The sequence below is a fragment of the Balaenoptera borealis genome, assembly GCF_965194805.1.
Source record: "Balaenoptera borealis genome assembly, chromosome: 20".
NCBI classification, from domain to species: domain Eukaryota; kingdom Metazoa; phylum Chordata; class Mammalia; order Artiodactyla; family Balaenopteridae; genus Balaenoptera; species Balaenoptera borealis.
The window spans coordinates 586308-611040 of record NC_138879.1 but is presented as its reverse complement, the minus strand read 5'-3'; the positions used below and the strand labels follow the sequence as shown (position 1 = coordinate 611040).

Sequence of the window (24733 nt, the reverse complement as noted above, 5' to 3'; positions counted from 1 at the left end):
TTTTACTAGTGAGACAGCAGAACACAGTTGGGAGAGTGGAGGCCGCCACCCTGCTGCTGTCAACCTGCTCACCTGTCAACCTTGGTCCTCAGGATCGGCTGTACTTCGTCATGGAATACGTCAATGGCGGGGACCTCATGTACCACATCCAGCAAGTGGGAAAATTTAAGGAGCCGCAAGCAGTGTGAGTAGTTTGTAAAGTCCCCGAACGTAGACCGCGCAGCCCTCCCACCCGGGAACCTCTGCTGGGGGATCTGGAAGTGGGGCTCTGCCCGGTTTGGGGTGAAGCACTGCTACTGTCCCGGGGGCAGGTTGGTTGACAGGGTCCACCTGAACGTCTCCCCCGGAGCAGTTTCTTCTACTTCCGGCAAGTTGGAGACGCAGGTGTATAGGTGCCCTGTCGCCCCATTCCACCCTTGTCGATTGAGCCATTCACTCATTCATTGAACAAATCCAGGGGCTCTGGGTGATGGGCCAAGCAGAGGGCCTGGCTGGGGAACAAGAGAGCCTGGAAGGGGCCTCGGGGGGGCCTGACAGCATCAGGTGACGTTTCCACGGGGCCCTGGCCAAGAGGAGATGGAAGGATGGCCGGCGGAGGCGGGGCAGGTGACAGTCTGTGTGGAGGACAGAGGCTGGAGCCTAAGACTAGCCAGTGTGTGGAGAGACTTTCTGGAGGAAGAAAACCAGAACTGGGTGCCTGGGGTGAGGAGGGAGAAGCCTGTCCAGGTGATGCCCCTGAAGCCTCCCCAGGTGATGCCCCTGAAGCCTCCCCAGATGATGCCCCTGAAGCCTCCCCAGGTGATGCCCCTTCGTAGACTGGGGAGGGGCAGCCATCCAGGAGGAGGAGGTCGCAGGGGACCACGTAGAAGGTCTCGGTGGGATGCAGGAATCGGCAGCCCCGGAGAGAGAGGTGGGCTCCAGGGAAAGACAGAGAATCATCCATCTAGAGGCGAGGCTTTGAGACCTGAAGAATCACCCCATTTTCCAGGGGCCAGGAAGTCACGGGAAGCTCACAGAAGCAAATCTAAACACACAGCTCTTTTGCCCCCGGAGTGAGGATGCCCAGTGCGCAGGTGCCCTGATGAATCGAGTGGGCAGACGTTAATCGGGTTCCGGCTGATGTTCAGTCTGAAAGATAAACCTGGAGCACTTCCGGCCCGTGTGGGGTGAGCCGGTCTGGGGAAGACTCACTGGAGACAGAACAGGGCATTCTTGGGTGAACGCTCAAAACCGGAGGGGCGGGTGGCCCTGTCTCTCGTGTTGTTAGTTACAAAGCATTAAAATGCACAGGTTACAGAAGGAAGCCTGACAACACAGAGCTGTACAGAGCAAAGAGCAGAAGAGCCGCCTTCCATCATGAGCTAACAGGCCGTCCCGTTTAGTACCATTCCCTTGTATTTGTGTTGCTGGAAAGTTTTTCACTTTAAAAATATAGAAAAGCATGAAAGAATCATATGAAAGTCGCCTGTGACCCCGTCTCTTCTCCCTCCTCCGCTCCCTCCCTCTCCTGCCAGCCCTCAGAGGTGCCCCCCTGTTGAGAGTTTGGTGTTGTTTCTCTGCTTGTGTAAACACGTGTGCTTATTTGAAGCCTCCTGGGTATGATGTTTACACAGGCAGCATCTTGTGTCTTCTTAGACGTCAAGAGCTCCTAAACGCTGTGCAAATTTTAAAACCTCCTTCAGCACTTATTCGGAGTTTCAGATATTGACCCATGAACAATTTTGAAGCGAAGGCAGTAACTGCTTTTTATTATGAATTATTTAAAAGGGTACATCAGGGGGCTTCCCTGGCAGTCCAGTGGTTAAGACTCTGCACTTCCAATGAAGGGGGCACAGGTTCGATCCCTGGTCGGGGAACTAAGATCCCACGTGCCTTGCAGCCAATAAATAAATAAATAAATAATTTTTAAAAATTGTAAGAATATTGTAAAAATGAAAAAATAAAAGGGTGCATCAGGTGCAGAGGGTTGACGACACATGTAGGGCAGTGCTGATCTCTGCTGGTCCAGGGTCTTCCATTCTTTTGCCATTTCGATGCCCGGTCTTGAGGGTAAAAAGTATCCAGGAGGCCAAAGAAAGCAAGCCAGACACCTGACAGATTTTTTCTTTTGCAGGTTCTACGCAGCAGAGATTTCCATCGGGTTGTTCTTTCTTCATAAAAGAGGGATCATTTATAGGTGTGTATCGAAGCCCTGCTGGCCGCAGCACTGTGGAGGCTTTGCTGGACCTCTGGGCTCTGTGGGTGTGAGTTCTGTGATGGGGTCTTACACCCACCACCATGCCCTGGGTCACGGAGACCTGCGGGGACCACCATTCTTTCCGCAGCCTCCGGGCAAATCCAAACCACCTTCTGGTTTCTGGACCTCAGAAGATCGTTTATCTCATTTCTGCTTCCGCAAGAAAACATGCTTTTCTTTTCCCTGCCAGCTCCTTCCTCTGCCTTTGACTTGGCACAGAGGTGAGGGGCCAGTGAAAGCTGCATGTCTGTTAGCCATGCTCAGCAGAGGAACACGGGGAGCTGGGAGGGGAAGGGGACAACTGTTGAATTCGGTTCCTCCCGCTGTTGGTTACAATGAAGGGAGAATGTTCTCCAGTATTCAGCAGAGAGTAATTAGAAGACCATACGGCACGGGGCAGAATGGAAGGGACGCGGGTGACCCAGCGAGGTGGTTCTGAGCCTGTGATTTGCACACCTGGCTGTGTGTCTGATCCCTCCGGGTGGGACACTAATAAACCGGTGACTGGGGTCTCCTCAGAGCTGCTCATTTGGGATCTCTGGTGATTCACCTGCACAGCCAAGGTCGGGAATCGCTAGCTCAGTCATTTAGTCATTTGTTCAGTCTGCATTTCCTAAGTACCTGCTGCATGCTAGGCACTACACTGGGCTCTAGAGATGAAAAAATAAATAAGTCATAATTCCCGGTCCCAGCACTCCCGCGACTGTAGTTAATGTGCCATTGGGACGCAGCCACTCACGGGCGCTTCTGTCTCACGAGCAGCAGAGCAAAGCATGTGACATTATGGGAAGGACGCTGATGCCACCCGCTTCTTTGCAGAGACCTGAAGTTAGATAACGTCATGCTGGATTCGGAAGGACATATCAAGATTGCGGACTTCGGGATGTGTAAGGAGCACATGATGGACGGGGTCACGACCAGGACCTTCTGCGGGACCCCGGATTACATCGCCCCAGAGGTAGGACCCCGATTGGCCTGGCTTTTTAGACCAGGGCTTTCCAGCTACAGACACAGCACCCTCGTGGGATGTAGAGTCATCCCTGAGTCACTGAGTCGATGTGTGGGGAATAAATAATACAGAAAAAGAAACCACGAGAGCTCCCCGCACAGAGGAAGGGTACGCCTTGGTTCACGGAAGTTTTGTTTTTGTTACACGTACGTGTGAGATGTGTGCATGGTAGAACGTATTTCTTACATGGTCACCAGCAAACCAGCTTAAGAAACACTGTGGGGCAAAGAAGGGAGGATCTTGCTTGTGAGAGGGCTCTGCATGGAAACACTGGGTCAAAGGTGGTTCCGATGATGCCTCTTTAGCAAAATCAGAGTGATTTATTTTTTGTTTTGTTATGGTTGGTTTATTTTTTTATTGAAGTATAGTTTATTTATAATGCGTTAGTTTCAGGTGTACAACAAAGTGATTCAGTTATATAAATGCGTATATATCGATATATATATATATTCAGATTCATTCTCAGATTTCCTTTCCATTATGTGTTATTACAAGATATTGAATATAGTTCCCTGTGCTATACAGTAGGTCCTTGTTGTTTATCTCTTTTATGTACCGTAGTGTGTATACGTTAATCCCAATCTCCTAATTTATGCCCCCCTTCCCCTTTGGTGACCATAAGTTTGGTTCCTGTGTCAGAAAATCAGTGATTCGTGCTCTCAGCGGCACACTGCAGTGGGTCACGGGAAGAGCACACCCATGTGGTTCTAAGCAAAGTGGCTCCAAGATCTGTGTGTTGACAGCAGTGGCCATGCTGCATGGTCTTGGTCGTAACACATATTGAGCAGCTTTCTTCCTATTTTACGAAGCTTCCTACATGCTCGTGATGGGGTGGGTTAGAACCCTGGGTCACTGTGTAGCCACATTTCTGTCCCCGCCCCACCCTGTGGACGGCACCGTCCCTTCCCCACTGAGCTCCAGCAGGGAGGGGGTGATGGATTCCACGTTAGGCCAACCTTCAGCTCTTTGTAGAGCTCTCGTGTTAGCCGTCGGTGGCTTTGTGGTATTTATTCAGCATAGCGCCTCATGCATTTATCTCCGAGGCAGTAGCAGTAGTCAAAAAGACACGCAATTGGAAATCCGACCAGTGTGAGCTGCACTCCTGACTTTATTATTTACAGGCTGTGGGAACTCAGGCAAGTTTCTCAAACTCTCTGAGCCTCCGTTTCTACAGTGGCAGGTCAGGGATAATACTGTCCGCCCTGTAGGGTTGCTCTGAGGACTAAGGTTCTAGTACAGTGTTTGCACCTGGCAACCCTCGTTACACCCGTTATTCCAAAAGGGAAGCTAATCTTTATCCCTTTGTTAAGGCTTTTTTTGCTTGTTATATTCCTAGACAGTGTAGGAACATAGGCTTAGAACATTGACTTAGAAACTTAAACTCTGAATTACGTGGGCAAAGATGGGATGTTCTCTTGATACATAACCTACGTAACCTCTTTTCCTGCAAACTCACACCTTAGTATCTCCATGCATATAATGAGCTTAAATATTTTTCAAACATGAAGGATAGAGAGACGGTACAGAAAAAATTACAACCTCCTGCTGCAGTATTTATTCTGAAGCCTTCTACTGGCTGACATGTATTAAGCAGGCTGTGATTATTAGCTATGCCCACTCTGTGTGACACCCACCAGTTGCTGTCAGAGCTTGGTGACAGGGAATGGCAGCAGTCTGAGGGGTAAAGGTGGCTTTGAACTTCATCAAGACCAGGTCCCTGCTAATCAGACAGATAGCTTCCTGTGTTCAGTGACACCTCAGCCGTCTGACATCACCAGGAGTGACAGCGTTCCACATAGATGAAATTGTCCAAATAATTGAAGTTTGTTGAAGTTTTTTTTCAAGGTTCCTCGCGGTGCTGATTTCATATGGCTGCTATAACAACCACCAGCTTAGTGGATTAAAACAGTGCAAATTTATTATCTTACGGTTCTGGAGGTCAGAAGCCCAGAGCAGTCTCACTGGGCTAGCGCCAGGCTGCCGGCGGGGCTGCACACCCTCCAGCAGCTCTGGGGGGAATCTGTGCCTTGTCCAGCCTCTGGGGCTTGTCTGCAGCCCTCGGCTCGTGGGCCTTCCTCCATCTTCTGTGCCGGAAGCGTAGCATCTTGTAATCTCTCTCCCTCTCCTAAGGACCTTTGGGATTACATGGGGCTCACACAGATAATCCAGGGTCATCTCCCCATCTCAAGGGGAGATGCCTTGTCGGTCGCAAGGCAAGTTGGTCCTTCGTTCACTTGACTCACTTGCCACATTGGATTCTGAGCCTCTTGCAGTCTTCCAGAAGCCTGTCCTAGAAGACCCTGGCCATTGCTGTCTCCCTGGTCACTTTTTTGGGCCAACAGAAACTAGGTTGGCCTGGAAAAGACCCTTTGAACTGAGAAGTTGTTTGCCATTTAGGAGATCGGACCTGTATGGGGCTGGCCATGTCATGCTAAGAACCTGAGGACGTGGTATCAGAGAGAGGGATGCTGGGAACATCCATCAGGGAGAGGGATGCTGGGAACATCCGTCAGGGAGAGGGATGCTGGGAACATCCGTCAGGGAGAAGGGTGCTGGGAGCAGGCTGTCAAAGAGGGCTTTATGGAAAACCAGCTTTGGGCCTCTTAGTACACACTGGATCCCATGTTCTGGCTCTGGACACCCTCAGGGTCTGTAGCCTCCATTCCTCTCCTTATACCCACTGTGCAAGCAGTCAAGGCGCACCTGCCATTTATTGAGTGTCTGTTGTGTGCTGGGCACCTTCTGTACTTCATTCTCATCACAAACCCTGTAGAGGAACAGGCCAGCAGGCCTGTCTTTCAGATGAGTGTCCGAGGCAGTCAGTAACAGGCTGGGGCCACGTTTGCTAAAAATGCTGGAATCCAGCTGCCTCCCCAGGCTCAGGCTGCCTGCAGACCTTCGCACTGCCTACCACTCTGAGCCACTCAAACCCGGGGCATTTTGTGTGTCCAGAGAGCATCCTGCATGCTTTCTGTACCAAGCGTGGCATCGTGGGGACACAGAAAGAGAGCACACGGGGCCTTGCCCTGGAAGTGCTTCCCGTCTAGAGGAGGTGACGTAAACAGGAACCAAAATCTATACCTAGATGCTGGTTGACTTTCAGTGAACAATAATCTGCGCTCCTTTGGGAGCTCCATCAGGAGTAACTTTTGGTTGTTTCGCCTTTTGCTAGCATTTTCTTCATAAGGGTCAAGGAATTTGGCATATTTCACCCAAGGAATCATTGCAGGGTAGAGAAAAGACCATCTAGGTTCCAAGTTTCTGAATTTGCTCAGAGGTGAAAATAATCTTGTCCTCTGTGTAAATCTTTCTGTCAGGCAAAGGCAAAATAATTATCTTAGGTGGCATTTTCCTAAATAGGCAAAGTGGAGGCTTAAATATTTATGGCTGTTCGTTAAAAGCCTTGAAATGGATTGATACTGTAGCATCTCCTTAACCGGTAAAGATGAGCAAAGGCAGAAAATGTCACTAACACGTAAGTTTGGCACCGAGATGGACGCTGGGAAAGGGGCACCGATCAGGAACTAATCCCTGAAGCCGACGTGAAGGGGACTTTTCGCTTTGACATAGAAAGGATCCTTCGAGGCCAGCGAGAGAGTCCTTGAGGCTTCACCTGGGTTTCATCCCCCATCTGAAAGTCAGCTGTTCCGGGCGAGCGAGATCCAGTCACAAGGCAGGTTCTGCCGCAGCCGAGCGGCAGCCTGGACACTAGTATCGCCCGCCCTTTCCTGGGAGAGCGAGGCAGCGGTAGGGGCGAAGCTCTTGGAAAGTGCACCACATGGAACCCTCGCTCTCGGCCTGGTCGTGCCGGGGTGTGTAGCCCACACGCAGAGGGCGTCACCCACAGTGTGGGCAGTGCCTGTTCCAGACCGAGCCCTCGGAACGCAGCTTCCGCTTGGTCACGCCTGATACACGAGCAGAGGCTGCGCCACTTGGTAGGAGACAAAGGTGGGATTTGCAGCCGAGGCATTCCCACCCCAAAGCCCGTGTATCCTGTGCACGTATCACAGCACCTCCAGGGAGATGAGAAGACTTCCCCGAGTGAAAGAGCAGAGAGAAACGAGCACTGACGTGTTATAGACCACTTCTTCTTTAACGTCCGAGGGGTCTGAGTCGTGACCAGAACTTTCCGTCTCTGGGGCAGCGAGTCAGGATTGTGGTCCAGCTGCCCATCCTGGGCAGACCTCTCAGAAGCCGGGGTGAGCCAGCAGCTCTAAGCCCCTCCCCCTCAGGTGCTCACCGAGGGTCCACCAAGCACCCCCTGCCAGGAGGGTCAGGGGCTGGAAGCAGTTAGGAGCGGGCCACTGCAGCCCAGGGGAGCTTGGAGATATGAGCGAGACCGTGTCCCCGGGTGACGACAGACAGCCCTCCAGCCCGGGACAACCCCAGGGGGAGAAGCCTGCGGGTCCCCCCGCCACCAGCTGCCCGCAGGCAGACACGCACACTTCCGTCCGTGTTGGGCTGGATGCGTTCGGAGAGCTGGAGACCCGTCCCGGGGGTCCCGGCCTCTCCTTTTAGCCCTGCGAGAAGGCCGGCACGGGATTGCCCGTGACGACAGCCAGAAGTCTGCATTTTTATGTAAAATATGCCTAGTTCTTCTCTCCTTCCCTCTACCTGGACCCTCCTTCCCCGGGGATCAGCCTGCTCCCTCCTTCTCCTCCTTGAAGCCTGAGCGCAAATGTCACCTCCGGGAGGTCACCTTTCCCGGCCACCCTGGTTCAGGGGGCAAACCTCCAGCCGCGTCCCTGGTCCCCTTCTGCGGTGCACGTCACCCTCGGATAGACCACGTCGCATTCTCACGTGCTTACTTCTTTGTCTCCCACTGAGCTCCAGGCAGCAGGACCCTTGGCTTTTGTTCACGGGTGGGCCGCTACCCCGGGGGCAGGAAGGATGTGGGATGCGTGGGGGGGTGAGGGGCAGGCGTAGCGAGCTCTGTGTCTGGCCGTGGCCGTGGCCGGGCAGATGGGCCGAGGCTCCGGCACTGAGGGGTCGGGAGCTCCGGGGCTGGAACCCAAGGCTGATGGCAGGTGACAGAGCGTGCGGGGGCAGGGGTGTGGCCCCGCGCCCCCCCTCACCCACCGCCGGGGGTCCCCAAGGGTCCGAGGTGGAGGGAAGTCAGCTCAGGACCCGAGGGGCCAGAATACCGACCTCCCCGGAGCGTCTCCTGGCCCCTGGGGAAAGGGCTGTAGAGAGGGGCCGAGGACACAAGAGGGTCTAGACGTCAGGTGAGAAAAGACCTCATTCGGTGCGCACAGCCCGGCAGCCAGGCGGCAACCAGCCCCTGCCAAGCTGGGAAGAAACGGGGAAACGAGATGGGAAGAAGCCGGTGAGTGCAGCAGCGGCCGCTCTGAGATCAGCGCCTCTGAGCCACTGACCCCAACCCAACCCAGGCGGGCAGCCGCGGAGAAAGCCCTTGATTAAAGAAAGAGAGCGATAAACCAGAAGACACTTGCTTTCTATCAAAGGCCAACTTCCCTCTGCGTCGGGTCACGGTCCAGTGACTCCAGCGTCACAGAGAAGAGGAAGCAGCCGCGTTCCCCCCAAGAAACGTTTAAAGAGCCCAGGCCAGGCGTTTTGGGGGGAGTTCTTCCTTAAATTATATAACTCTTCTCAGATCTTTTCGAGGAATGATGTTGGTTTTATTAGCTCATATATTTGATTGTCTGCCTGCAGCTCTTTATCTGTCTCATGATTTTCGTGGCATCAGACTTTAATGAGTTCAGCCTGTTCTCTGGAGCATTTGACCCCTTCTGGGATATTGTGGTCCATGAGACAACCCCAGTCTGTTCCTCCCCTCCCCCTCCCAGTCCTCCCTCCACAGATGACCAGCTCCTGGTGACTTAGCTGCCCCTTGATGGATGCCCGCTGCGTGTGAGACCCAGGCAAGGGCACCTCATCGACGTGAGTCTGTTTAGTCCTTCAGTCGGGTCTGCAAAGTCGGTGTTATTGGCCCTGTTTTCCAGATGATGAACCCAAGGGGCAGAGATTTCGTTCATTTTTCCCGTGCCCCAGATGCAGGACAGGCCTGGGCTCTGAACCCCGGGCTGATACGCTTCTCCCTGCAGCAGCTGTGGTCCGGGGAGGAGGGCTACCCGGGGACTGACCACCTCCCTCCAGGGGTGCAAGTGAGCCTCCCTCCTTCCAGGTCCCCGTCTTTGTTCTCCAAGCACCAATGACGCCCTGATAAGTCTTTACTCCAGGAATTCCATGTCTGCATGAGTTGGCCCTTCAGTTGGGGATTTGTTTAAATCTTGTAAAAATGGGTGAGAGATCACTGAATTCCTTTTCACCTTGCCGTGGGGAGGAGGGGGTGGGTGTCTGGACGGAGATGACCAACCTGCTGTCATTGCCGGTGTGGACCACGCACTTGCCCCTGTTACCTCGTTTCATTCTAACAGCAGTCCTTGGGTGAGTGGCGTTGTCCCTGTTCCCAGACAAGGAAGAGGAGTCGTGGGGAGGAGAGGAGCCCTGTGCAGGGCTCGTAGACAGCAGGTGGCGGGACCGGGACCCTGGGCTGCCTGCCCCAAAGTGCAGGCCTGTGGCCCTCATGCCACACGCATCTGTGAAGACCCACCAGGCTGAAATTCTGGAAGATCTTTTTATTCCAGCCGATGAAGGACTTACAGGCACAAAATGTGTTCCTGACTCCCAGTTCGTTGCTTCACTGCACGAGTGGTTATTTTGTTCAGACGCACAGTGAACAGTCTTGAAGAGCTCCCTGCTCAGCAGAGGAGGCTGAGATAAGGAGGCTCCAAAGGGGGCGCGGAGCAGTGAATCGGGCCCCGCTCGCCCCCGCCTGCCACCGCAGCCTAGACCAGTGACCAGGGCCACAGTGGCCGAGCTTGAGAACCGCTCGAGGAGAGACTAGAGGCTCATGGTGGCGCATTCGATTCCGGATTAATTCAGCTCGACTCTACCTTAGCCCCACGCAGACGTGACGTTTCTGAGAAGGAAAGACTTCCTGTTTGATGTCAGGTGGCTTTTTCTTTATCGTTGTGTAGTCAGCTCTGGCTATAGTTCTGCCCTTTTAAGAACTTGGGGTGACGTCTGTGAAATGGGGATACGACTTAGAGGATGAAGTCTTGCCCGTAAGAAGCCTGGCCGCCCCCAGGGAAGGGCTGCACACATTCGCGTCTGTTACGTGACAGTTGTTTCAACTTGCTGCTGCTCTGTAACCACCCGAGACTTAACGGCTTAAAACCACAGCCACGTTATCGCTGGGATTCTGCCCGGCATGTGCCGGCCGCCGTGGCCCTGCTGGGCCCTGGAGGGTGGTCCACGGGGGCCCCGGGCTTCTGGCTCATGGCCAAGACCCACGGGTCCTCCTCTCCGTGTTCTGTCCTCCATGAGATTTCTCCTCACGCAGTAGTTTATCCAGAGCATCTCGCCACGGTGACTCCCAAGAGGGTACAACACTGAGGCCCCCCAAAAAGTGGAAGCCCCTTAAGCTTCACCTAGAACGTGATTACTGTGTCATTCCCACCACCTTCTCCAGGTCGGAGCAAGTCCACAGCCAGCCCGGCGTCTAGGGGAGGTGATGTAAGTACTAAATCCTGGTGGGAGGCGTGGCGCTGTCACGCTGCAGGGGCCATACAGGATGGGGGCGGGGGGCACTGTGGCCGTCTTCGGGGGCAGTCCCCTGCACAGCTGGCTTTGAGCTCTGTGTGGCTAGCGGAGAATCGTCAGCACAGCCCCCTGCAGGGGCAGGTCTCAAAAGCGCCGAGGACCCAGGCAAGAGGGGCCCCTGCCCTGGGTCACGGAGCCGGGATCAGCAAGCTTTTTCTGCTGAGGGCTAGAGAGTAAGTGTTTCAGCCTGTGCCTTCATCTAAATTTTAGATTTCTCCAGTTTGAGCAGCTGTTCCTGCCTAAAGGCTCCAAAGACTGATAGTCTTTGTTACATGCTTTCTTTTGCATTCAGGAAACTTAAAACCATGCTTAGCTCCCAGGCTGTACCCGGCAGGGTCGGACTGGATTTGGGCTGCAGGCTGAAGTTTGTGCCCCCAACGTTACAGGGCTCTCGTCGGGCCTCCCCAGCCTGAGCCCTCCTCACGGGCTTGGGGTCTGTAGGGTCAAAGGGGCGTGCCCACCTGGGGTCTGAGAAGTCCCTCCCAGGACCTGCGCAGCCTCTCCCCGCAGCCATCGGCCCGCGGGGTGCCGCCCTGCTGGCGCAGACACGCCTGCGTCCGACAGGCAGGTGGGACAGAGCTGGGACAGAGCTGGGACGTGCCGGAGGCTCGTCGTGGCCGCGGTGGAGGGGGGCGGCAAGAGCAGTCAAGCGGGCCATGCCTCCGCGTCCGGGGGGCCGTCTCAGGGGCCCCTGAATCCTCCAGTCGAACCTGGCCTTCCGGTTGTTGGGAGGAATTACAGGTGGAATCATGTTCCCCTGAATTTGGTGTGTTGAAGGTGACGCCAGTGTGACTGTCTATAGGGTGATCACAGCCAGATGAGGCCATTAGGGTGGGGCCCCCTCGGAGAGCACTGAGGTTTTCGTGAGAGACTCCAGGAGGGCAGCTCGCGGAGGACAGACCGGCGAGAGCTCAGCGAGGCGGCCGCTGCCCTCGCGGGAAAGCAGCCCCGCCGGCAGCTTGGCCGTGCACCTCGACTCTCCAGAACCGTGAGAAGTGGGCGTCTGTTGTTGAAGCCGAGCTGTCACAGCAGCCCGAGCAGAGCGCTGGGGGGTCCGCGTGCAAGGTGGTAGGAGAGAGCAGCTAGTTAATTCCGCGAGCTCAGCTTGTAGCGCGTGCATTTAGGCGGATGGTCTGTGGCCTCTGTCCCTGTGGCCCCAGCGCCCCAGGCCCGTACGGAGTCTGGGTCTCGGCCACAGGTAAATGACGCTGTAAACCAGGATGCGTTTTACCTACTCACAATCAGTACCATCATCTCTCACCAAGCAGAACAGGAAGGAGGGGCGGGTAAAGGTCCCAGGGGTCGGGGCAGTTCCTCAGATGTCCTCACCCCACTCCCGTCCTGCTCACATACAGCGGGCACCGTGACGGGGTCGAGTCCTGGCTCTGCCCCCCCCCCCCGCGGTGTCACTGCCACCCCCGTGGGAGACAGGCACCGTGCCCAGTGCAGTGTGGCTTAGGTGGGGTTAAAACTTGGCCCCTGTTACTGTGGGTATCATATTCTTAGTGTACCTCGCTATTAAGGAGGTTCTTGAAAATATCAGGTTGGCAGAAGAGAATCCAAAGAGGTGTTTAGTTTTTTTGTTTTGGGGGGGGTTTTTTTTGATGTAACAAGAAATTATGGAAGTTAGTTCGGCCTTGGGCTGAAGAGGTTGGGTGACCCAGGTCAACTGGGATGGTGTTTTCCCAGCCCTGGTCGTTTCATGGTCACCTTCCTGACTTATTCCTCGACAAGCAGATGGTACCGAGGAGCTGGAGGGAGATCAGCCCAAGTAAGAGATGAGAGCTTTGCACAAAGCCTTGAAATGGGAATGCTTTCTCCCTGTGTAACTCCATGTTGTTGCCTCATCTGAGGACCACAGACACTCGCTAGCGCACATCCCAGAGTCAGACAGACACCAGGTGCGGGGGCATCTTTCTGCCTGGTCAGAAGTCTGGTAGGCGATTCAGAATTTTACTCGTGGCTCTTTCGGAATTATTAGCACAGCCACCGTGGCAGAGAGTTCGGCAGTGTCTTACGAAGCTAAACATGGTCTTTACCAAATGATCCAACAGTCATGCTCCTGAGTATTTACCCAAATGAATTGAAAACTTATGTCCACACAGAAACCTGCACAAGTGTTATAGCAGCTTTAGTCATAATTGCCAAATCTTGGAAGCCACCGAGATGTCCTTCAGTAGGTGAATGAACAAATAAACTGCGATACGTCTAGACAATGGAATATTATTCAACACTAGAAAGAAATGAGCTCTCAAGCCATGGAGGAAACCTCGGTGTGCATGACTAAGTGAAAGAAGCCAGTCTGAAAACACTGCACACTGTAAGAGCCCGACTGTTGACATTCTGGAAGAGGCAAAACTAGGAAGACAATAAGACAGATTGGTAATTGCCGGGGCTGGGGGAGGGCCGTGTAGGCAGAGCGCAGAGCGTTTTGAGGGCAGTGGAACTATTATGTACAATAACAGTACAGTGGTGGGTACATGTCATGATACATTTTCAAAAACCCATAGACTGTGCAGCACCAGGAGTGAACCCTGATGTAAACCCTGGGCTTTGCGTGATAACGATGTATCCATGCAGGTTCAGCGATTGTAACTAAGATACTGCCTCGGTGTGTTGAACTTGGCGGGGGGCGGGGTATATGGGAACTCGCAGATTCCACTCAATTTTGCTCTGAACCTAAAACTTCTCTTTAAAGCAGTTTATGAATAAAAAAAAAAAAAAAAAGAAGAAGAAGAAGAAATGCAGCCTGGGTGGCCTTTCCCTTCCAAACAAAGGTCCAGGATAGAACTGGGAACGGGGCCTGTAATCACCAGGCTTTGGAAGCTCTGCTTTTGCCATCCCCTCCTCCCTCGCTCTCTTTTTCCTTCCTTGCTTCCTTCCTTTTCCTCTTCTGTGTTAATTGCTATTTAAAGCCAGGGTCGGTCGTTGCAAACCCTCTTTGTGCCACGTGATCCCCTTCAGGTCCTCGGGTATCAGGGAGGCAGAGGGGTGGTTACTGTAACTGGACCTTAAAGCACCTGTGTTGCCTTTAGAGACGTCGTTTTCTGTTCACCCCAGTCCGGGCCACCGTGTTCATCTAAACGGGAAATACGTAGTGCAGACTCCAAACTTTCCATTCTCATCTTGTGCCAGAATTCCTTTATACTTACATTATGCATTTTGTCCAGAGCTTCCAAATATTGCAGGTGTTTCTCATGTGATGTACTGAGATCCTCGACGTGTAAGGTATCACGTTTTAGTGTATTTATCCATTTTCGTGTCGTAATCCCTGTGCCTCGCAGGGTGCCTGGCCCCAAGAAACGCACGATTAGCCCAAACAGTGGCAGTGAAGGAAGGGGCAGGGGAGGGTGTGTTAATACCACAGAGAAGAGAAACCGGAAGTTTTGCTGCTCTGGTCAGAATTAATTCAGTTGTATGAGAGGGGGATTTTTTAATCTGTTTTATTCACGTCTGTGCCCCGTGCCTGGAACAGCGTCCGGCCCGTAGGCAGATGATATTTGCTGGAAGAATGCACAGAAGGTTCATCGTTGACGGAATTCCCAGGTGCTGACAATCATTTCAGAGTATTTAATACATGTTATTAATCCAGCCTCTCATCCAAAACGTTTCCTTCGTCTTCCTGTGAGCCTGGGTTAGTTCATTGCCTTGAGTCCCTTTCACCTGCCCGCCGTGCCCGGGGCCCTTCCTGCTCCTGACGTGAGACCCTGTGGAGTTACGCATATTCAACTCACCTACAATAAACATGCGTTTCTATACATACCACGTACTTGCCAGTACGTGGGGTGCTGGGGTTCCAGTATCACAGATGAAACGGAAGCTCAGAGAGGCCAAGCGCTTTGCCCAAGGTCACACAGCTCCCGCGTGGCCGAGCTGGGCTCCGGCAGTCAGGTTCGGAGCTTTCTTGCCGCACTCTGCGTCCTGCAGTGCTCTGGGCTGGGAGGCACTGCCCCAAAGTGGTTTGACTGGGAGCATCTTGGCTGAGAGTTGGGGATGCCTCGTCCATACCCCACCCCCAATGTGCTTCCTCTTCACCACGCTCTGGTCCAAGCCTGGCGCTGCAGGAGGTAGACACAGCTGGGAGACCTTGCCGCCCACCCAGCGACCTTCCAGCAAGCCTCTCGGCTTCCTTCTCAGAACCCTGAGGATGCTTTTCCAAACCGTCTCGAAGGCCCATGCAGCCTTAGCAATCTAGCAGTCTGACGAGCATTTTGCATTTTGCGCTCAGGAGGTCGGTGGTGTCCGCGGAGCAGGCTTGCACCAGGTCCACTGGCTTCTCCAGCCTGACCTTAGGGAGAGTCTGCCGTGCGGGGTGCTCGGAGGGCGGCCCGGCCCCTGGGGGGAGAGCCTTGGGTCGAGTGGGGGCAGATAAGCAGCCTCAGTGTAACTCACGTGGCAGAGGCTTCGGGATCTGTGTGGCCCTGGGCTGTGGGCCCCGGAGCAGGGAGCTGGGGAGACGCTGACTGAGCTCAGGGCCCTGCAGCTGTGAGAACAGAACACCCGGAAAGCACCCCCAGGCACGTCATCTTTCTTCCCAGATGGTACTGTTTCAACAAGTCAGCATTTCCACCAGGTCCGTGAAGAAGGCCTCCAGTGTCCCATGTTCTAGCCTGGGGGATTTATGATGTTTTTCGAAACAACCATAAGTTTCCCATTAAAATATTTTTATCGTTGATAAAAGGAAGAAATGATAGGCTTTGTTTCCCTGAGACAGTCAGAGGACTTGAGCGTGTTTATGGGTAAAGGCCAGCGTTCTTTTGTGCTGCAGCCTGGCAAGGGCGGTCGACAGCTGGGCCGTTTACTCCAGCGCGGGCACTGGGGGGTCGACCAGGACACACGGCAGGAGAGTGAGAAGCAGAGACCAGGAAATGCGGCCAAGGACAGGCGCGCGAGTCCCCGGGACCCTGGGAGACGAGCCTTCGGGCCAGACTTGCTGATCCACGTGGGCACCTTAGCCATTTGGACCCTGTTAAGCATTTGACCCCTTTTTTGGCAAGAGTCCCCCGGCTGGGCCAGTTCCCGCCCTAGTGTCTAGGGAGCCACACTGACTCAGGAGCGGATGAACCTTCAGTTCAGAAAAATGGTCCAGATCGTGGAGGCCAAGGCCAGACGTCCAGGGCTCAAATGCCAGCTTTGCCGCCTCTGGCTGTGGAGCCCTGGGCAGGCTACTTAACGTCCCTGTGCCTCGTTTCCTCGTCTCTGAACTCGGACGCTCCTACCGCCAGGGCCCCGTGAGGGCCCCCCGAGCTAACAAAGGCCCTGGCACCTGGTGGAAGTCCGGGTGGGGACACTGGCTCCGGTCCTTGTTGCTGTCGTCAGTGGCATCTGAAGCCTCACCACGCTGCCCCCCCGAGTTCTCCAGAAAAGCTTCGGAAGCCCCGTCCGCTTCGGGAGGCCTTGGAGTGTGTAGCCCTGCAGAGGGTGGAAGGGTGGGTGGCCCTGGAGCGACGTCCTTCCAGCCGCCCCCCACCCTCTGCCCGGGTCCTGTACCCAGGCTGCAAGGAGGCCACTCACACCCCACTGTACAAGACAGGCAGCCACTTGTAGCACCCTGACAGCCCCCAGGCACCTGGCTCAGGGAATTATAATCATGATGATCGTAGTAACAAGAAGCAGTGAAACTGGATGACAGTGGCCCCCCGGGGGTTCTGTCTCTGGCTTCCCCAGTGCCGGTGCCGCAGGGAAGGTCGCCAGCCCCAGCCCCTCCAGCCGAGCCTGCCTCTCCTTTTGTGAGTTTCTCTGCGGTGGGAACCATGTCACTGGGGCAGCTCCTCGCCGGGGGGCTGCAGGGGGACAGGCATCGCCCGGGTTGGCTGCCAGCTTCCAAGTGCCAGAGACATACCTGCTCCCGTGTACGTCGGGGATAGACGCAAGACAGCCTCCCGTCCGTTCTGTGGTCCCTGAGCTGCTTCCTCAGCCCAAAGCTGACCCCCTAGGCCAACAGGAGCCAGGGAACTGGAGCGGGTAGTAGGAGCCGGTAGAACTCAGTCTAGACCAGCCCTGAACAGTAGAAATAAAATGCAAGCCCAAACTACATTTAAGCAACCACGTTTTTTAAAAACTTAAAAAAGAAACAGGTGAAATTAATTTTAATATCTGATTTAACCCGGTATATCCAAAATGAAAAATTAGCCATGAGATACTCTGCATTTTGGGGTACTAAGTCCTCAGAATCGGATGTGTATTTTACACCCAAAGCGTTTCATGCCCGTTTGCGCTGGCCGCGTGTCAGAGGCTTATAGCCGCGCGTGGCTCAGTGGCTCCCGTATGGGACGGTGCAGGTCTACACAGCTCACAGGGGACAGTGTCACCAGCACCCTAAATCCTGTGCTTCTAAATGTCCAGATCTTCAGTGGGGCTCTCTCTTCAACACTGCTTCCCCTTTGCAGTGAGGTTTGGGGTAATTTGGAGGTATTTGTTAACAGCAGCTGATCGTCGAGGGGAAGTATGCTTCGTGCTGAACATGCGTTTGCAGCGGTGGGGTTGCCCCATCTCTTGTAGCTTAGATCTGTGAACCGTCTCATTTCATCCAGGGCGTGAGCCAGGGGTGACAGACTGTGAACGTCTCCAGGAGAAAATGCTCCAGCTAAGTCCTAACCCCCGTCCTATTATTAACAATTAAAGACGAAACCTTGTAAGCTCAGTGCAGGGTGAGCTGGCCAGCTCCAGGGGCTGACCAGTGCCATCGCCCAGAAAACAAGCCATTGGCACTCAGCCTCCTGCTGTCCTAAGCCTTGGAGGAAGCATCAGGTGTTATCATCACAAGTCAGAAGAGCTTCATGGACCCTGAGAAGCAAGTTGGACCAAAGCTGACAAAGAGTCAAAACAAGCGAACAAACAAAAACTTCCCCTGGGCCTGGCTTTCAGGGTTTGTGAATCATTCTGACCAGAATCGGGGTTTCCACACCCTTGACTTCGGACAGTTCTCCAAGTGGGTGGCATCTTCCAGCACCCGAGCAGAGGGGTCTGGCCGGTGAGACTGCTCCAGTATGTGTAGAAATAGAGTCTGGAATAAAGCGTGGTCTCCCTCATCCAGCCCCCACTGTTCCTCAGCCTCGTAACTCGCACAGCAGTGTGAGGCCTCATCTCAGCCTGTGTTCAGAACAAGCGGAAACTAAAATAGGTGAACAACAGAGTTTTACTGTAGAGCACAGAGACCTATATTCAATATCCTGTAATAAGCTATAATGGAAAAGAATTTTTTAAAAAGAATATAGATACATACATGTATATATGTGTAACCGAATCACTTTGCTGTACACTTGAAACTAACACAATACTGTAAATCAACTATACTCCAATATAAAAAATTTTTTTAAAAACCCACTAACACACTGATTAATGAGAACAGATTGCAGGGCCTGGTTTTAATATAGTTACAAGAACAAATTTTACTCAAGTGCTTTTGAAATATAGTTACAACAACTGAAGTGATGATTTCTAATCTCGTTAAACTAATTCTCAAAACCCTTTGATTCATACTTTATTAATCCCAGTGCAAGTGATTCCATGTATTTGAAAGCCATAAACTGTAGTTTTAAAACATACATGTCAGTTTTCAGAGCACCACTTATTACCTGATTGGCTTCGGGCGAGTTCCATAAACTTCTTGCATCTCAGTTCTGTCCCCTAAAAAATGAGAAGAAGAAGAATTTCTGGCTCATTGGGTTACACACAGTGTGTGCAGAGTTATCTGATACATAGTAGGTGCTTGGTGGGTGTGTCTTTCCTCTCCCAAAGAGGATTTCTGTTCTTCTTCTACTTGTTCAAGTCCGGCTTTGATGCAGTCATTTCCCGTCTGGGGACTGCCGTGGCCGCCACCATTTCATGTCATTAGGGAATAAATTAGAGGCTCATTTTGGTAGGGTTTTTTGTGCTTTTTATGTTTTCAGAAAAGAGCAAATGTAGTCTTCAAAAGAAATTAAGGCCTCTTTGTAGGTTCCTTTGGTTATCATTTTCTTGCCAAGGAAACGAGCTACAAAGCTGCCAGATTCAAACGTGCGCCCCCTTGTTTCTGCCCACACCGGGGTAAGTCAGAGGAGCGTGCATTGCTCGTGCCACGGGGAGAAATACTGGGAACATGTTGAAGGAATGGGGGTGGGCAGACGCACAGGAGGTTAGCTGATGTCCCAGGACGTTTAATGAGACATAGGGGCCATTTGGAAGATACCCTAGAACACCCCAAAGTCCAGTTTTTCTGCGGAATGGCAGGTGGTTGTGCTGAGTATCTGTTAGTTACGTCCTGGCCTCGAATCCCGGGGCAGATCCACGGGTCTGGAAAGTGTGTGCCTTTGGCACACAGCCTACCTGGGACGCAGCCGCTGTGTTGTGATAAGTCATGCCTCTCTTAGATATCCGAGTCAGTATTACCCCCTTCCACAGGGGGCGGGGGGGGGGAGGTGTAGAGCCACCCTAGCACGTCTGAGAGTCTCTGGGCCCATCCCCAGCTGCAGACTACTCGTTTCATCGATTCCTCCCCCCGCCCCAATTTTACTGACGTATCTAAACCAAATCTAAGCTGTCATGCCGTTTCACCCCTAAATACTTCATCTCTCACGCACGTCACCCGTGCATACACTCCCCTCTAACTGAAAAGGACACTTTGTAACTAATCATCCGACTGTTTATCCCACATGATGATATTAGGAACAATTCCCACAACGTCATCTAATTCAAGACCGTATTTTAATTTTCCAAATTTCTTTCTACGTTTGGGTGGTTTGAATCAAGATTCAGACAAGGTCCACATCTTACACTTGATTACTGCATTTTTTGTCTCTTTCAAAAACATTTCAAAACGTCAGTCCTTCAGCAGGTGCCCTTGGGCCTGTCGTGCAGCGCAAGGAAACCAGCATTTTTCCTTTAGTCCTTCCTCCTCCTCCTCCTCCTCCTCATCCTTCAGCAAAATTCTGTATCATAGTTTGATCGTCTTGTTTATCAGACCTTTGCTCTGAATGACCTCTGGCTTTTTCCACAAATGAAATCCACCTCAGTGCCCAAACCTTTTTCACCCAAGAAGATAATTACATCTACCTTCCAGCAGTGCCGTGGCATCTCCCGGTGGATTCAGAAGAGGAATTCCAAAATCGTGGGGCGAGAGTTCTCTGTGTGTCTGATTCGAAGGGTCCCCTTCAAAACCCAGCGACAAATGTTACCATCACCTCGTTTGCACGAACGGAGTGTGTAAACGCCTACACGCTTGACTTCCCTGTTCCAGCACAGGCTTCCTGATTGGCCGCTAAATGTAGTTGACGTGTTTGTTTTCACACAGATAATCGCGTATCAGCCGTACGGGAGATCCGTGGACTGGTGGGCCTACGGCGTCCTGTTGTACGAAATGCTGGCCGGGCAGGTAACGTCCCCCGTGTGCTCGTGCTTGTGTGTTGCCACGTAGCATGAAGGCTTCAGCGCCGTGGGACCGCGAGAGCAGGACCTGGCCGTGTGCAATGGCTCATGCTGGCCTGACTCCCCTCATCCTGGTGCAAGAGGGAGAAATTGTACAGACATTATCTTCTAGTCCTAAAGACCCAAACTGAAAGCTACACCCTGGAGTGTAGACGATACAGCTTTTGCATCACCCGCAAAAGGTCCCTGCACGTTGAGGACCGTGGTGGCCTTTTGTTTTCGGTGTCTCAGCCCTGGGGTGGGATTGGGCTTCACTGCACGTTTCTCTGCAGAAATCACCCCGGCCGCTCCCATGTGTAGAGCCGGTATTATTGTAAAGGAAGAAGTTAGTTAAACTGGAGGGAGTGTTTTAATAGCTTCTCTCGTCTGCCCTTATCTCTCCCTGGGCAATTCATTGTAATTTTCACAAAAGCCCAGCGAGGCTGAACTTCCAGTTAAGAAAAGGCAGATTAGGTTTCCCTTGGCTGTGTGACACGTGTCGGGTAACCAAGGGCATCACTGCCTAATGTGACACTTTCTAAGGTGGTGGCCTTAGTATCTGTATTACTAGGGTAAGTCACACTCGCTGCTGTTGACAAGCAGCTCCCACCCCCAAATCTCAGTGGATTAAGAATGACAGCGGTGCATTTCACACATTTCAGATCTCTGCCATTGTACCTACTAATGATTCTGTCGTGGGCAGCTTTTATTAACGCTCAGCCCTGAAGTGCACCCCTCCCTAGCCAAGAGCCTTTGTAAGAGAGAACGGAAAGAAACACCCGCGTCGAGTAGCAGAGCTGCCCCCAAAGAAATCTTTGCATCTTTGTTCCTGGGGAAAAGTCAGCCTTTCTGACACGTTGCGTCCATTGACTCCTTTATGATTCATTCAGTGCGCGCTTACTGACTGTGCGGGGGTGGGGGGTGGCTGTGAGCAGAACAGACAGAGACCCTTCCCTTCAGTAAGCTCGCGGTCCAGAGGAAGACAGTGGACAGGCAGATAAGGAAATGATGGGCGGCCCCTCCTCGGCATCCTTGGGAACGGGTTCCAGGACTCCCACGGGGTCAACCAGAGTCCTTGGAGGCTCAAGTCCCTTGTGTAAAATGGTGTGGTAATTGCGTATAACCCAGGCACATCCCCCCGTACACTTGACATCATCTTGCTGTTACTCAATATACCTAACACAATACAAATGCTATGTACCTAGTTGTAATTGCAATATAAATGTTATCTAAGTATTTGTTGGTATGTGGCAAATTCAAGTTTTGCTTTTTATTTATTTATTTTATATTTACTTTTGGCCACACCGCACGGCTTGTGGGATCTTAGTTCCCTGACCAGGGATCGATCCTGGGCCCCTGGCAGTGAAAGCGTGGAGTCCTAACCACTGGACCACCAGGGAATTCCCAAGTTTTGCTTTTTAAAACATTTTGGACTTTGATTTCATTTTTGATGTGCAGTTGGTGGACCGTAATAGTGATAAGTTAAGAAGAAAAGTAACAAAGCAGAAGAACACAGAGTGTTGGGGGAGGGTTGAAATTTTAGCTTGGATCCCAGGGAGGGCCTCACACAGAAGATAAAGTTAAGACCAGAAGGAAGTGAGAGGATGTCCATGTGCACATCCGGGGGGAGGAGCATTCCAGACAGAGGGAACAACCAGTGCAAAGGCCCTGGGGTGGGAGTGTGCAGCTTTACACTTAAGGAACGGAGAGGAAGCCGCCCATGTGGCTGGAGTGGAGTAGGAGGCTGAGATCAGAGAGGAAGAGAGGGCACCAGGCCCCGGGCCGTGGAGACCATCGCAAGACCACTGGCTTTCCCTCTGGGCTGGGAGACCCCCGTGGTCTCTCCTTTCTCTCTTTCATTGTGTCTTACATCCTATAGATACTAAAGTTGTCTTTTAAGTATTAAAAGATAAGAGGTTCCACCTATATTTGGTCTTTATTTCTCCATGATATTGAGACTTGATATTTAAAAAGTGGTTTGTGTATTATTTATTTAGGTTTCTTCCCCCAAGGAACCATTCTTCTTAAGGCTATATACCTCCATGTGCAAACACAGAAAAGCCAGTTCCGTAGAACCGCTGTCAGCAAGACAGCTGCTGGCAGAACACAGATCGCCTGCACCTTAAGTTAATTTCCCCTCCTTGGCATTTTGACAGTAAAATTTGACTGAATTGTTTGCCCCCGTGGGAGCTATCTATTCGCAAAGGCGCAGAAAGCTGAGTTCCCCTCAAGACCCCACTCAAACGTTCTGACTCTGGAGTCCAGGAAACAAGCCCTGCTTTCATTCAGAGTCACAATTGCGTAGGCCCACACAGGCAGTTGATGGGTGGAAGTGGTCCGGATCCATTTCCAGGTCCGGCGCACGTCACAGGACAGAAGAGGGGCAGACTCTTTATTGGCCCGGGGAGACTAGGATTTCTGCACACGGGCCTGCAGCCAGCTTCGCCCCACCATCCTCCCTCCCCAGGCCTCTGGGGACTTCCTTCCCCGGGAGAGCTTGGGAAACATCGCTCTCCTGCAGGGACGTCCCCTTTGGGGTGCATGTTGAATTCCTGCCTCATTTGCAGACTGTCCCTGAGGCCTTGGACTTTAAGATTCCCACACCCAGTGGCTCCAAAACATTCGGCACATTTTCGTTATTTCCCCGCCAGCTTCTCGGAGTCACCATGCCTGCCTGATGTGAGCCCTTAAAGTTTTCATCATCTGTTGGAAACAGTGACACTCTTTAAATACGGCATTTGAAAAGCAGCCCACATTCGGATGCAGTGTCGGGTCCAGCTGCTGTTCCTCTAACTCTCCACTGTGCCTGCCACAAACACGGGGTTTTCATTTCAGAACCCCCTTCTTAGTCCTGCTGACTCTTCAGTGCAAATTTAAACATATTCCTGGGCCGTGACTCAGCCCAGAGAGGATAATGAAGGCTCTGCTCAGATCACCCCCCCTCAAGCTACAGGGAATGGATGTCGTTATTGAAAAGGGAGATTAATTATCAACTTGTTGATGGGGTTGAGGTCTAAATTTATCCTCTTTAATCACAGAGGGCTGAAGATGAGCAGGGAAAAGAAGATAGTTTATTGCAATTTTCTTCTCATTTGGTTTATTTACTGTCAGCAAGCAGGGGGACAGTTGAGTCTAAAACAGCCTGAGTCTTTCTTCAGTTCCTGGATTGCTTGACAACTATGATTACTTTCGAGCATAAATAGTGTTTACCCGGCCCTCTAATGAGCATCTTGCTTGTCAGAGCGTCCCGGGCACTCATCATAAAGGGCCCAGCCCTCTCCTCTTTATGTGCCTTCCCGCCAGGGTCATTTATGCTTGGTCTTCATTCCTGGTGACTCGGTAATGAGTCCTTTATCCCAGAACTTCAGCTGGAATTGTCCCTGGGTACTCCCCCCCCACCCCACATCAGTGATCTGCACATGACCATGGCAGGGCCCCCATGACCACTGACTAGTAAGTGATTCCGGAATCATTCTGGGAAGCGTGAACCATCACCCCTCACTTGCCTATTTAAAATCCACAAATTACATATTGCCAAGGAGAGCACTCCCCGTTCAGAAATTTTTTACACCAAGCCAGGTCTTTAGTTAACAGGTAGCTTAGCTTGAAACAGTGAGTCCAGATCTGTAGAAATCTAAAAACGGTCACGAGGATGGGGGAAAGAGGGAAGGGAAGCCATCCAAAATGGTCCTGTACTCGAGGACTGCATCGCACATCACCCTTGGGTCCCCAGGCTCAGCCGCTGGGGAGGAAGGTGCATGTGACTAACTCTCCACCGTTGACCTGCCTTCACCAGGACAGAGAGGTGCCCAGGGCACGCTAAGCCCCCGTCACCGCCACCGTGCCAGCGGCAGGCCCCCGACAGAGCGGAAGGCCCGGGTGTGGATTCCCGGGCCTGGGGAGAGCCCTCTTTGCCCGTGTTCTGCGTCCCCTTCACCCCAGGTTCAGAACCCAAAGGCATCTGCCTTCTCCAGCCTCCCCGCACCTTCTGAACGCAAGGCTATCTGTAACCTCACTTGATCGTAGTGAGATTTTTTAACACATAATTACAAGATTAATGGGTTAATTGTAATTTATTTGCAAATCCTTAAAAACACTACTCAAAAACATTTTCCCTGGAGATTGTTTGGGGTCGGCCAGAGCAAGGCAAGGGACAGGAGAAAGTGAAAAGCACGCCCGACCGCCAACCTAATTGAAGACAGCCCGCGAGGTAATCGAGCTAAGTCTGCAGCCTGCCGCGTGCATGCGGGAGAAGCCCGCGCTGTTTCCCGGTGCCGAGTTGGGTGTGCAGGCGCCACGGTGAGGTGAGGAGTTACTCAGCCTAGACACCCCCATCTCCCTCTTTTCCGGAACAGCCTCCGTTTGACGGCGAGGATGAGGACGAACTGTTTCAGTCCATCATGGAGCACAACGTCTCATACCCGAAGTCCTTATCCAAGGAGGCCGTTTCCATCTGCAAAGGGGTAGGTAGACTTGGT

General features: G+C 52.5%; 1 protein-coding gene across 5 annotated transcripts in view; it reads left to right on the top strand.

The window, feature by feature from the left end:
• Positions 1-24733, top strand: part of PRKCA (protein kinase C alpha) — a 365760-nt gene that overhangs the window by 322418 nt on the left and 18609 nt on the right. For all 5 annotated transcript variants that reach the window (XM_082371752.1, XM_082371750.1, XM_082371751.1 and 2 more), the window contains 5 exons: positions 93-184; positions 2114-2176; positions 3056-3194; positions 20143-20223; positions 24611-24718. In XM_082371752.1, coding sequence (XP_082227878.1) covers positions 93-184; positions 2114-2176; positions 3056-3194; positions 20143-20223; positions 24611-24718 — 483 coding nt within the window. The remainder of the gene's footprint in view (positions 1-92; positions 185-2113; positions 2177-3055; positions 3195-20142; positions 20224-24610; positions 24719-24733) is intronic.